The sequence below is a fragment of a genome, unplaced genomic scaffold (genome assembly GCF_019419815.1).
Source record: "Pyrus x bretschneideri cultivar Hongxiangsu unplaced genomic scaffold, Pyrus_bretschneideri_v1 Contig16, whole genome shotgun sequence".
Taxonomy (NCBI): Eukaryota; Viridiplantae; Streptophyta; class Magnoliopsida; order Rosales; family Rosaceae; genus Pyrus; species Pyrus x bretschneideri.
This window is the reverse complement of record NW_025999457.1, coordinates 5,210,820-5,223,719: the sequence shown is the minus strand read 5'-3', so window position 1 is coordinate 5,223,719 and position 12,900 is coordinate 5,210,820. Positions and strand designations below refer to the sequence as shown.

General features: G+C 35.6%; 1 protein-coding gene and 2 long non-coding RNA genes across 4 annotated transcripts in view; 2 read left to right on the top strand and 1 right to left on the bottom strand.

Annotated features, from left to right (window-relative positions):
• The window catches only part of LOC103957823 (MADS-box transcription factor 23), a 43,056-nt gene extending 32,868 nt beyond the window's left edge, over window positions 1-10,188 (bottom strand). Inside the window, exons 1-3 of one of the 2 annotated variants that reach the window (XM_018650011.2) lie at window positions 9,802-10,188; window positions 9,342-9,531; window positions 5,056-5,131 (exon numbers count right to left, since the gene is read on the bottom strand). In XM_018650011.2, coding sequence (XP_018505527.2) covers window positions 5,056-5,131; window positions 9,342-9,523 — 258 coding nt within the window. In that variant the 5' untranslated portion in view covers window positions 9,524-9,531; window positions 9,802-10,188. The remainder of the gene's footprint in view (window positions 1-5,055; window positions 5,132-9,341; window positions 9,532-9,801) is intronic. The other variant, XM_048581043.1, reaches the window with a different exon arrangement.
• LOC125475765 lies at window positions 44-5,344 on the top strand. Its single transcript, XR_007257173.1, has 2 exons — window positions 44-651; window positions 5,010-5,344. It is a non-coding gene; the product is annotated as an uncharacterized LOC125475765 (long non-coding RNA).
• LOC125475766 lies at window positions 659-2,281 on the top strand. The gene is made up of 2 exons (XR_007257174.1): window positions 659-845; window positions 1,443-2,281. It is a non-coding gene; the product is annotated as an uncharacterized LOC125475766 (long non-coding RNA).
• Window positions 10,189-12,900: the final 2,712 nt, after the last annotated feature.

Sequence of the window (12,900 nt, the reverse complement as noted above, 5' to 3'; positions counted from 1 at the left end):
TTATTTTATATTTGTCCTGAAAATACATATATTGGGTGTCTCCACTCATCACCAATTGGTTTTGGTTGCATGTGCTCACAAATTAAAGATTATAGGAACATTGGTAAACTATATTTCATCATAGCTTAGGGCACAAATTGTTGGTTAATTTCTTCGGCTGTTTCTGTCTACCTCTTCCAAGAATCCGTTTCAAGGAAGTCTTGCTACCATATGAATGAAGCAAAGCCCAACGCACGTTGTGAAACTACCCGTTTTTCAAACTCTGTACAAATTTACGGAAATACCCCTGCGTGGGTTCGTAGGATCATCCCATGGTTTTCTTTTCACTCCCCTGACAGTGCTGACACTTATCTCTCTCTTTCTCGAACCTGTCCCTCACCTCTCTTTTCTGTATTCTCTCTCTCTCTCTCTCTCTCTCTCTCTCTTCCCGAGAACCACCGAGGGAACCACTCACACCAACACACTTTCCCAGTGAAATCTAGAACAATCTTACCAAATTAGAGTGTAACTCGACCACATGAGTCAATTTTTGGGCTTGCATGGACGATCAGATGATGGGAAGACACTGGACTTAATGAAACCGTGAGCTCCAAATCCCTTTGTCCAGCTCTGGCGTGATTCGTGTTTAAATTTCTGTAATTTTGGAAGGAGGTAAGTTCTATTAGATATTTTTGATGAATTGGGGTTGAGTTTGGGATTATACATACACACATATACACACATATATATATATATATATATATATTCATGCATGCTTGTTCTTTGAATCTCCATTTTCGGTGAGAAACCCAACGGCTTGCGAGCAAATTTCTGGTCAACTTCGGCCACGGCTGACTCGGAGAAAGGTATAATCCTAATCTACACTTGGTTATCTTCATTTTGGTAGGTAGAACATGTGAAATGGCTGAGATTGACCCCAAATCGAAGTCAGAGAAATTTTTCGGCCAAAATCCCCAAATTCCGGATTTTCTTCTTCATTGGGGCCTACGACCTGTGAGTTCAACTGGGTCGACCCTACCCACAACCCAAACTAAGTCCAACCTATTATCTAGCTCAAATCTTTTAACTCATTTTTCATGACCCAAAACCCTTGGCCCATTAGCCCTAAATCAGGTTCAATCCATCAGGCCTAGAACTCGGATCCAAACCAGATCCAACTCAGGCCCAACTCAATAACTCCGGTCCAACCCAACAACCCAAGCCCAAATCTGACCCGTTGACCTGACCCATTGACTTTTCGATCACCGTTGACCAGTTGACTGTCAACGTACTTTTAAGTGACTTTTTTAGGTTTTGGTCAGACTTCTCTTAGACTAATTTTGACATCCTGATTCCAAATCCGCATTTTGTTTTCACAAATTCTATCGTTCTAGTAACGTTTTATTAATTGGTCTCTAATTATGGTTTGACCTCGTCCTCCCTCGTTCAAGCGGCATCTCAAGTAGTGGAATAACTGTGAGTGGACTTCTTCTCAAATGAATATTTTATAAATCTTAGGATTGCATGCATATCTTATTTCATAATTTGAGCATATTTTAAAGTATGTTTTACAGATTTCCATATTTTTGGTTTATGGAGAATTTGTGATTTATTTAAATTGCTTTATGAAATATTTATGATTTATCTAATTTACATTCTATTAAAGGTTATGAACTATTTGTTTTATAGGTAAAAAATTCAGTGGATTTACGACATGGCTTTATTCGACAAGGTTTTGAGCTTTTGAGCTCTGATGTTTTGGCATGAGTTTTTGAGATATGTTTTCGGTAAATATCTAGTGGGTTATCGTACAACGCATCCACACAACACGGATATGTAGACATCTATGGCTATAGGACACAGTTGAGGATACTTATGTTATACCCCCCAGCTTTACTGGTGAAACCAATGTCGAACAACTTCATTAGCCACGACTAGTATTGGTGTGTGATGTTATATGTATATGTTTCTTCTCTAGTGTAACCTAGAGGTGTACAGCTTCACCTTCGGGTGATGGGGCCTACCATGTTTCTTCACTGGCGTAACCCAGTGTCGTATAGCTTCACCTTCAGATGATGGACAGGTACTGTCTTCGGGCGATTATAATACCCCTAGAAAGTACAAGCATTGATGAGATTTATGGATTTGCCTTTGGGCGACGATAACACCATTATTAAGCATTGTTTTACTTGTACTTGTTTGGTAATTACTCTTCTGTGCTTGGTAATTACCAGACTGAGTATTGCTTTTATTCTATCCATTGTTACTCACAGATAAAGAGGCTAAAGCCTTCTCAGTTGCATCGGAGGAGTGTAAATCAAAACGCTGCTATTGGCTTTTCAAAATTACAATCACTTCTTGTAGCTCAACAGTTTCAAGACATTTAGTATTTTCAATCACAAGACATATAGGGTCATAAGCCTTACTCAGACTAATCAACACTTTCTGTACTAATCTCTCATTCAAAAGTGTCCCTCCAAATGTTTTCATTTGATTAATCATCTTATTTAAACGAGTAGATAACTAGATAAAGATTCACCATCTCTCATTCTAGCATATCCAAACTCATGTATGAGATTTTGAAGTTTCACCGATCGTACCTGATCACCACCATGGTATTCACCATACAACATATCCCAAGCCATTTTAGATGAATCTGTGTTGGCGAATTGAGGAAAAATCTGATCGGAAACTGCATTTTGAATAATCCCGAGTGCTTTAGCATCCTTCATGAACATTGCAATAGTTTGTTCATCATCATCATCCATTGCTTCAGCTTCATCAACCCTTCTTTTTCTTCTTCGAGTCTTCAAGGAGTGCAATCCTTTTCTCTACCCATTTCCACGGTCCATGAAACTTGAAAATCGTTGTCGTTTTGATCTTCCAGAACTCGTAGTTCTCACCGAAGAAGATCGAAGTTCTTACTTCTGAACTTCCGGATCAAGCCATCGTGAGCTCCGATGTATCGAAAACGCGTGGTTTTAGATCACACAAGGAACTCCGGTGAACTTCACCAGACTAAGATGAGCTCAGTTGAAACTTGATTTTTCCAGTTTCGGCGACGTCCCAATCTCATAGTTTACATCCAGCTACAAATGATCGAACCTGGCTCTAAGGCCATGTTAGAGTAAGTTGAAAAATAGCTTAGTAAATTGATAATTTTGGAAGAAGAGAACCGAAGGGAAGATGCAGGCACACAAAGAGAAGGAATAGTTGTTTCTTTTTCTCTCTACAAATCACAAAAATAATTCTTCACATTAATTGCTTCTCTTACTCTCACACAAGTCGTGCAAAAGAGAATAAAACAATTAGAGACTCTTAGCTCGATCACTCTCTCTCTAGAAGATGATCTCAGCTATTCATCTAGCTAAACAACTAGGATCATTACACATGGCACTTTTGACCTTACATATTTGAGCCTTACACTTGGCAATCTTAACCATAAGTGATACACAATTAAACACATAGCTTATTCACTAGTGTTAATCAGCTCATAGCTTATAATTCAACATTGATTTACATTTCAAGAAACTATATGTTACCAATAACTATGGAAATGAAAATTATCCCTTCCACCGTACTGCAATCCTAGGCTGAAGTTTTTCGTTACATGGGGCAAGTTGAATTTCTCAGTGGGGCCATCAACCTAAAGCTTCACGGGGCACGCAGGAACATGGACTTCAACACTCTTCCAGACTTTTTGAAGCTTATTTTAACTTTGGGCTCAAGCAACCATACTTCCCTAGACATTTCTCGCAAACAAATATGCATTAGCTCACGGCGTTGCCTTGCCTTGCGTCTTAATTTTCCTTTTTTTTCTACAATCCATCAAAGACTGGCTTCATTGTCAACTCCGCATGTTCATGTATTGTATTCATTCCACAACAATTTCTGGCTAGTGGGGTGTTGCAAGGATGTTAAATGGTTCCTTTGAGTACCATGGCTATTTTAGATTGCTACATTCTTTTGAAGAGTGGTTGAGATATGGTTAGTTCTCTCCTCATAAAAGAAAAATTATAATCTAGGTCTCATGTATATTCTGAAGTAGCAATAGCATCCCTAAAAGGAAAGTGCTACCCTTCCCTAAGTAACGCTGGGCTTTTGTCCAGATATATAGAAGAAAACCCCTTGACGAGAACTCCTTGAATTATTACTACTACCAGATTTTGCTTCTGACAAAAATTCGAATTATAATATCAACTTGTAAACTTTGTGTTTCTATTTGCTAGAACTTCATTTAGACTTTAACAAGTTGTTTGAACTTAAGTTATGTCAGCTAGATGAGAAAGAAGCTGTCCCAGAGCATCATTAGTGAAACTCATCTCCCTTTCCCTCGTCGCATTGTAGTAACAAGTATTTTGTCAATAATATAAATCTCTTCTCTTCCATGTTTCTTTTCCAATTTGGACTTCATAGTTACTATTGTCAGTGTCGCAAGAGCATGTATCTGTCTTTCCTGAATGTCCTATCAGGCTTTCAATCTTATGCATTTTAGACCTTTGGAAAATGGTGCAATTGTTTGACGGTTTGTTAATGTATTGAGCTTCTCTTCCCTATAATCCTTTATACACCTCTTCATGAGTCAAGTGCCAAGAATGCGTTGAAGAGGATAGAGCTCTATGATTGTCTCAGAACTTTCAAGGCATACATGTTCTTTCATAATGCTATTTCAGACTATCTAGACTAATCCCATCATGTACTTTCCCATACAGTTAAATTTGTGACTAAGAAAGACCACTGGCGCTTGGATAGCTAGCTCTCGCTATTTCTATGTTTGCTTGTCTATAATCTCTCCGAAAGGATATAATCCAACATTGTTCATAAGGGATTATATATGTTTGCTAATGTTTGTTATTATACATAGGCAAAACCATAGAGCTACGTAATTAAAGAAGTGGTATGCATGCGTAGACATTAAGTATAGCATAAAAAATTATATGAAAGCAACTCTGGCTAGTATGTACTCGTTGTCGACGAAGCTTAGTGACAGTGTCAGATAGATATAATACCTCTATTCAGTATAATTGCAGGTATTCAGCACAAAGAAAATTGGAGCTTTTTTTGTTGAGTGGTTACCTTGACTTCCGAAACAGGATTCAGCAGTTGATGCTCCCCTTTCAGTTTGTTGAAACGATCGATAACTGATTTCATGCTGATAAGAAAGTCAAAGCGTTATGGTCGTTAGATGCAACAATCATGTACCTTGTAAATATTATTTAGGTTTTGATTGTAATGAGATATTTTCTGTCCTTTCCTTTTTCAATGGATATATACACTTCGTATGTTTCTCGACCAATGTGATTGCTATATAGTGTTAATACTGTTTATGTTATGAATAATATCTATGTATATGTATGGTACGTAAGTTGAATTGCTTCCACTACTTTATTCAAGTGACTAAACTAAAGCAAAAATCCCTACAATCTTTTTTAACTATTGTTTAAACAATCTTATGAAGCATATAGGGGAAATACTAGTAATATTTGTTAACATTTGTTTTAAATGGATTTGTGGAAATCTGTAACCCGGTTTTTTGTATGCAGACAAACTGCGGGAGGGCCAAATGCCATTGGCAACTTAAGCTAGAGTCCCTTTGAGTACTAAGGAATCTAGCAATACTTTTTCATGCTGTTACATATTTTGGTCATTTGGTCATTTCAATTGCTTAAATGATGATATTTGTTGGCCATGATTCGCATTATGCATAGCCACTGTTGAGTGATATTTTTCTTCCCAACAATAAAAGAAGCCACACATGATTAAAATGAAAAAGAAGCCATCCTATATCAAATCTAAGTTGATAGCCAAATCCGGTAACTAGGTCACTGATCTAGCTGCTTGCTAGCGTACTGCTGAAGTGAGAATCCGGTTCCTTAGTTTGTAGGCTTAAAAAAAGTTGATTGAAATCCTACCTTAGTTACCGAGACTCATTTCTCCTCTTATTTTGTACCCTTAAAACCCTAACCCTAGCCTTACCAAGAAATCTCCCACACTCATTTCTACTCAACCATCACCTATGGTAGCTCTTTGGAGTCTTAAAACACTAACCCTAACCCTAACCTGACGTTGGGCATATATGTCAAATGTTTGGAAACATCTATGCGGAGAGATCTTCTGAAAACTTTAGTAACCATTGCAAGCGTACTCAAACCCTCCTCAATAATGGCTCCGTCTAACTCCATTCAAATAGACTTTTACCTACAAGAAAGTGTTGGTGGCCATAGATATCAAGAACATTGGTGACCGGCCGTCGAAGAGCCAATACTCTCTTAAGCTGATACCCTTTTGGTCTAACAACCAATGCAACTGCAACAACAAATTTGGGGTGTAATACGCCTATTTCATATGTAACTGAAGCAAACAAGTATAAAGAGTTACATTTTGGCTTTATTTGCCAAGGGGACTAGGGAACAAAATGGTTACATTTCAAGAATTAATTTTCCCAGTTAGCAAAGAACTATACTTATCCTAGTAGATAAAAAGTAAACAAACATAAAACTATAGGGAGGGAGATTTGGACTCACATGCATGATCCCTTTTTGCAAATGTGGCTACACCCACGTATGCATCATAGTCCTTGTATATTTTAACATAAGGTAGGAAATCCTAAGACATAAAATACTAAAAATAGCCTAGCATAAAGAAACCAAATTGCAAAACTTTTCCAAGACCTCACATCAAACTCATGAAGGTACACTAGATCATGAGTTTACTGAGAAAACAGCTAGTTTTGATGTTGATGTTGATGTTGTTACCAATGCCAATGCAAATTCCAATATCAATACCAAATAATGTGACAAATGCCAACCGATGAAAGAAAACAAAAATGAAAGAGTAATACTAGGGAAACTAAATTTGTAGACAAAATTTACAATTAAGAAAGAAAAATATTGAGTTTCAACATTATTATTTTTTTCTGTCTCAATTGAGGCTCTACTAGCTAGAAAATTAACCAAAATATACCGCTTTATTGCACCCTCAAATCATCATTTCAAGAAGTTTTGACTGATGAATGACGAGTTTCACTTTGCACATTGATTTGGTGTCTGGCTTATTTGGCTTTGACCATGGCTGGATATTTCAAGCACTTATTAGGTGAGTATCCAAGGCAAAGGAAGGGAGCTGGGTTGTGATTGAGGACGTATAGTTTCTGTACTATTCATTTCATTTGTTGATCCTTTAACCACTTGAGATGAAAAATGATTTAAATGGTTTTAAGGCTTGCAATATTTCATGAGGCTTTGTCCATCTTAAATGAATCAACATTTTTTACAAAAACAACTAGCTCTTGCAAATGAATTATTTAGCTAGTAATGTAGGAGGTGCTCATAATAAACTGACTAGCTATAATAGATTTTGAATCATTTTCATGCTAACTAACAAATTTGTAGCTACCAGTGTTGGAGATTCTCTAAGCATTATTGATGTAGCCAATTGGGCAACTCTCGATTTTTTTTCATGCTTATAAAATTGCACGATTTGATATAGATAAAACTTAAAAGTAAAGTATAACCCAATATAACTATAATATCATGTTTCAAAAACATATTTGTTCTGATAAGTATAAAGACTCTTCCTTCACTTGACTGAGACCTTGAACGAAGATAAAACAATCGTGAACAAATCATTCACATCAAATTGCTAAAGGTTCTCTTCACAAGTGAGCATTCAAAATGCTACAACAACCAAGTGTTGCTGAACATTATGAAATCATCATGGAGGGAGATCAGAAGAGAAATCGGTTTTTTAACATGGAGAGTAGAGGTATATATCAGTAAATCTCCCCACATCATTGCTGTTGATCAAGTTGTCAAAATGTCACAAAGAGTCTGTGAATGATGAGGTCACTTATAAAGTAAGTGTGTGGTATGCTATTACAGTGTATTTGTCAACTACATATATATATATATATATGTAGTTACGATTTAATAGCACTGATTAACTGTGCTCCATTGAACCATTGTCATCCCTATCAAACTTTATCTCTTATGTTTTTTTTTTTTTCTCTTGAATACTAAAAACGATAATTAAAATTCATTAATTTTTAGGAAATTGTTATTAGCACTCCAAATCTCATTTGGCACTCTAAACTTTTCATAATTAAAAAGAAAAAAACACTTGTGATGAGTGTAAATAAAATTTTTGGAGTCCTAATAATAATTCCCTAATTTTTAACTTGATATATATTGGTGCACATGAGTGGGAAATTGTAACTTCAGTGGTAGAGAAGTCTTTTCAGAAAACACTGCCTTTCCCATCATCCTCCTTTGTACCAAGAAATGACACCGATGAATTGCGACCTACACTATTCCTCAATTTAGTCCCTAAAGAAATGTGATATTCTTAGATGATATTACAGTTGCTAACATGTATATACTTGAATCTGTACACCTCATAATCCTTGTTTTTCGCGAGAATTGACAAACTACCTACAAACTTCTCCTTTAAGACAACACATCTCATGCAACACATTCTTAAGGACGTCAAAGTATGGAGGGGTTGCCTGAATAGTACTTCTGTAGAAGTTCTCCTCGTGCATGCTTTAGACCTTTGAAGTATCATAAACTCTCTCTCTCTCTCTCTCTCTCTCTCTCTCTCTCCCCCTCCCCAACCAAAACTGCTAAAGAGAAAACGGTCTAATAACTGAGAGGGACACATGCGTGCATGCACGCACACACATACACCTCAGAAACCCCTCTTCGTTGAACATTACTAAATAACTAGATTTAATGTAATTTTATATCATCCATTAACTCCATCGTGTCTTTATTTATCATTATATGTAAATAGTCAGCTCTTGCATATATATTATAATTGAATCCTACATATAGCACACTGTGAGAAGCATTCATATGTAAATACTTATATCTGTAACCTTTTTTTCGTTGGAAGTTTTTAAAAGCAGTTTCTTATCAGAGATAATATAGCTTTCTGAATTCCTATGCAAAATAGACAAGGGAAAGCTCGATCTACACAATCCATGACCTAAGACAGGAAGCAACATAGCCAAATAACATCTTCGGGTAAGTAATTCGACATGCAATATATATATATAGATTCATAAAAAAAGGACGCTACGGCTGATATATGTCGTCTGAACTAGTCCAATAACAAGTCCACCTCAAATCCTATGCTAGAACATACAGCATATTATCAACATGGATACATAAATTCTCCTAAGTCAGCTAGGAAAATTAAAATTCGATAGACCATTAAAGACATATATAAAGAACAAGTAGCTCTAGTTCCAGTGCAAACTCAATCCAACAAAAAGGTTCACTGGCAATATATATATATATATATATATATAGAGAGAGAGAGAGAGAGAGAGAGAGAGAGAGAGAGAGAGAGAGATATCTAACCTAGTGCTAGCATAATCGTAAAGCTTGCCGGTGCTAGAGAAGATAATCAATCCAACCTCAGCATCACAAAGGATTGATAGCTCCTTAGCCTTCTTAATCAACCCATTTCTTCTCTTGGAAAAGGTCACTTGCCTGCTCGTTAAATTGTCAATTCTTCGAATCACAATCTTTCCTCTCCCCATACCTTCTTCTATATCAGATCGGTAGATATATACATAGAGAAATTAATTAGTTATTCATATTCAAGAAAATTTTCCTATTTTCCTGAGTTGGTTATCAAAACCTGAAGCAAACAAGATCAAAAGCATGCTAGAGATGACAGTAATACGAAGCAAAACGAGATTACCAACAAGAACCAAGAAAACCCAAAGAACAAAAATCATCATATTTATCTAAAAAAAGAAATAGTCGTTTTTCCTTTTTGATTTTTTCCTCAAAAAATAATGTAGTAGTTTCTTACTTGGAAGAAACAAGCTCTGATAAAAAAACAGTAGCAGCCTCCTTCTTTCCTTAATTTCCTCAGATATACCTACCTATAAATGCTTTCTACGCAAAGCCACAAAGTAGAAACCCTGTTTATTTGAGGAAACGCGGTATGGAGTGTTCTGGAGGGAAACCGCTTAGTGGTAATGGTCTGGACCGCATCCCCCACTCACTAGAGTAGAGAAGGACAATTCTACTCGCTTTCTGGGGCCATATTTTGCCAGGTGAATCAAATAAAGTTACAGAGGCCTGTTGACCAGCGGGAGGTAATCGGAGGAGGTGCTCACGTTACAAAAGGCAGATCAGAATGGGCACGCGTAAGAGGAAGAGAGCGAGTGTTGGCGAGTGTAAATGAGAAGCGTGGGGAATTGGGAAACCTCGGACTCTCAGAGAGGCCCGGCATTCGTTGTTTGTATGAGTGCAGAGTGCACAAATGATGGGTGAGGGTGACGTATAGATGATTGACACGTTGTGTTTGGAAACCAAGGGCGCTCTCATGCTTTTTGGGACTGGGGGGTTTTGGCTTTCTCAGTCAATTCTCATTAGTCTGCCTACTAGCGATTAGCTATAGTATATGCCCAGCTGTTCTTCTCTTATAAAATTAAGGCACTTATGTTTATTTTTTTATTTGAATTGTGTAAATTAAAAGAGAGTTAAGAGACTCAAAGAAAATTAGTATTTTTCTTATATTTTCATTGGTAATGATAAGTATGCTTAGATTGTCCAGTGTGTCTGTTAGTTATGTATGAGGATTTTATGTAGGTGAACGATTGACAATCATTTAGCGTGTGAAGAAAGCAGGTTTGAAATAGAGATGCAAACACAAGTTTATTTTGTTCTCTATGTTTATTATATATGTACCAACTTAAAGAAAGTTTGCAGAGTACTTAGGTTATATATGTATATGTTTGAGTTTCTTATGTTTAACCTTTTTTCTTCCTTCTTTTGAATTGAATAATAGTTCAAGCAAAGGCTAGCGTTGGTAATCAACTAATTTTAAACGTGAAATACTTTCTAACTATTCTTAATAAATGATGCATATATAAGTAAGTTTTGTTATTTGATTTTAACTAAGTGCTTATTGTTGCTGACGTTGATATTTTAGATTATATATATGATAGAGTTTGATTTGTCTAGCTTATCATCGATTCAAATTGAATGATGGTTTTAATCGAGTCTATTATTTTACTTATTTAGATTCTCATGAATATGAAGACACAGGCTGTCTGTAAATTAATCTAATTATTATTAAAGAAAAGAATATAAAGTTGGGATCTTAAGAGATAAGTTTAAAATATAATAACACTATACGTATACGAGCATGTATGAGTTTGAATGTTTGTCACTGTTGATTAGTTTGTTTCTCTTTAATTCATATATATTACAAACATTTACTGCTGACAGCTACCACATATTAGAACATGGATACCACTAACTTGTGTACGATCCAAACTTGAGCATGCTTTGATTTGATTTATTTAATGAAATACTCACTAATAAATTTGAACATAAATGTTTACATAAGCTAGTTAATTTATAATACAAGAATGATAGGAGGGGGAAGATAAAACCTAATTAAGAATCGTACCCTCAGTGTTCACACTTTGTCTGTACTGTTCAAATACATTGATAAAACTATTTGTTCCATGCATGTGAAATTGATATATGTGCAGTGAAGACATTTCATAACTACTTTTCCGTTCACACAACCTTTTGTTTAAGTACGTTTGAAGAATGATTCGTTTTACAAACCTAGGATTTGACTTCTACAAATCATGCATGCGACCCATATTCTAATGTATTGTTACAGTCTTAGGATTTTTTATTTATTATTTCTTAACATCATTTTCTAGATTATTTGTATTCCTCTTACAGAAAAAAAAAATATATATATATATATATATATCTCTCTCTCTCTCTCTCTCTGTGAAAAAAAAAAAAAACCCTCTTGAATTGAATTGATAGCAGACCTTTTCACCAATCATATACAACTCTGAAATATGGCCAAGTTAAAATATGGTTTCGTTTGTTTGTTTGTTTGTTTGTATTTTGTCCTCTTACTCCGTCTTAATTTTCTATAGCACTTGAGCTCGAATCCGATTACCAAGGATCGACAGAAGGAGGACCGCACACTTGCTTTGGCAACTTGTAATGCCAGGATTTGCATGTGATTCCGTACAATTTGTCAAATTCCATGGAGATACTTTCAGTAAAAAAAAGGATACAAAAATAAAGAAATGCAGCTCGACCGTAAACAAAGTTATAAAAATCAATTATATATATATATAATGCAATGTGGTAATGTTATAGACATAATTGTTAAAATTTTGAAAGGGTTGGCGAATAATAGTTCAACGCTTACCTTCTAAACTTGTGGAGTTATATGAGGAAAAGCGTGATATAGAGATTCGATTGTAATTAATAAGAATATATTACAGTATCGAAATAAAATACCCAGAATGATGTTTGGAGGTTCTTCAAACATTTAAAGTATCATCATACTAAAAAACTAAAGGAAGCTTCGCTAGACCATAGGCAACCATATTGACAGTGGGAAATGTGTGTAGAGATGAGAGTCTGAAAGAAATTTGCATAAAGTAAATGAAGCGGGAATCGAATTTATTCCAGTGCTTCTTAATAAAAATAAATTATTGTGCGTGACAGTTAGATATTGTGTGACAGGTTGATTGTCTAGATATATAATGATTACCACGAAACCACTTTAACCAAATTATAATACATGTATTTAAAATGAAGTACGATGTTTATTATCTAAATAGAAATTTTTGTGCACAATCTTACAGTGAGTTAACGATAACAATTTAGTTCGAATTTGCTTGACGAAAATTGAACATAAAAACTCTTAATGATAAGTGATGAGAAATAAAATATTACTCAAATCACAAACCCAGGATTGAGGTTCAATTCTGTGGGAGGTCGCCGACCAAGTTGGATAGGGATCAGTTGTAGCTACTAGCTGAACGATGAGGGTTTGAAATGGGTGACCATGTGGCTATATTATTATATTATTATGCTTTGTAACGACCAAGTTCCAATTAGTTGATGTGGAGGAGTG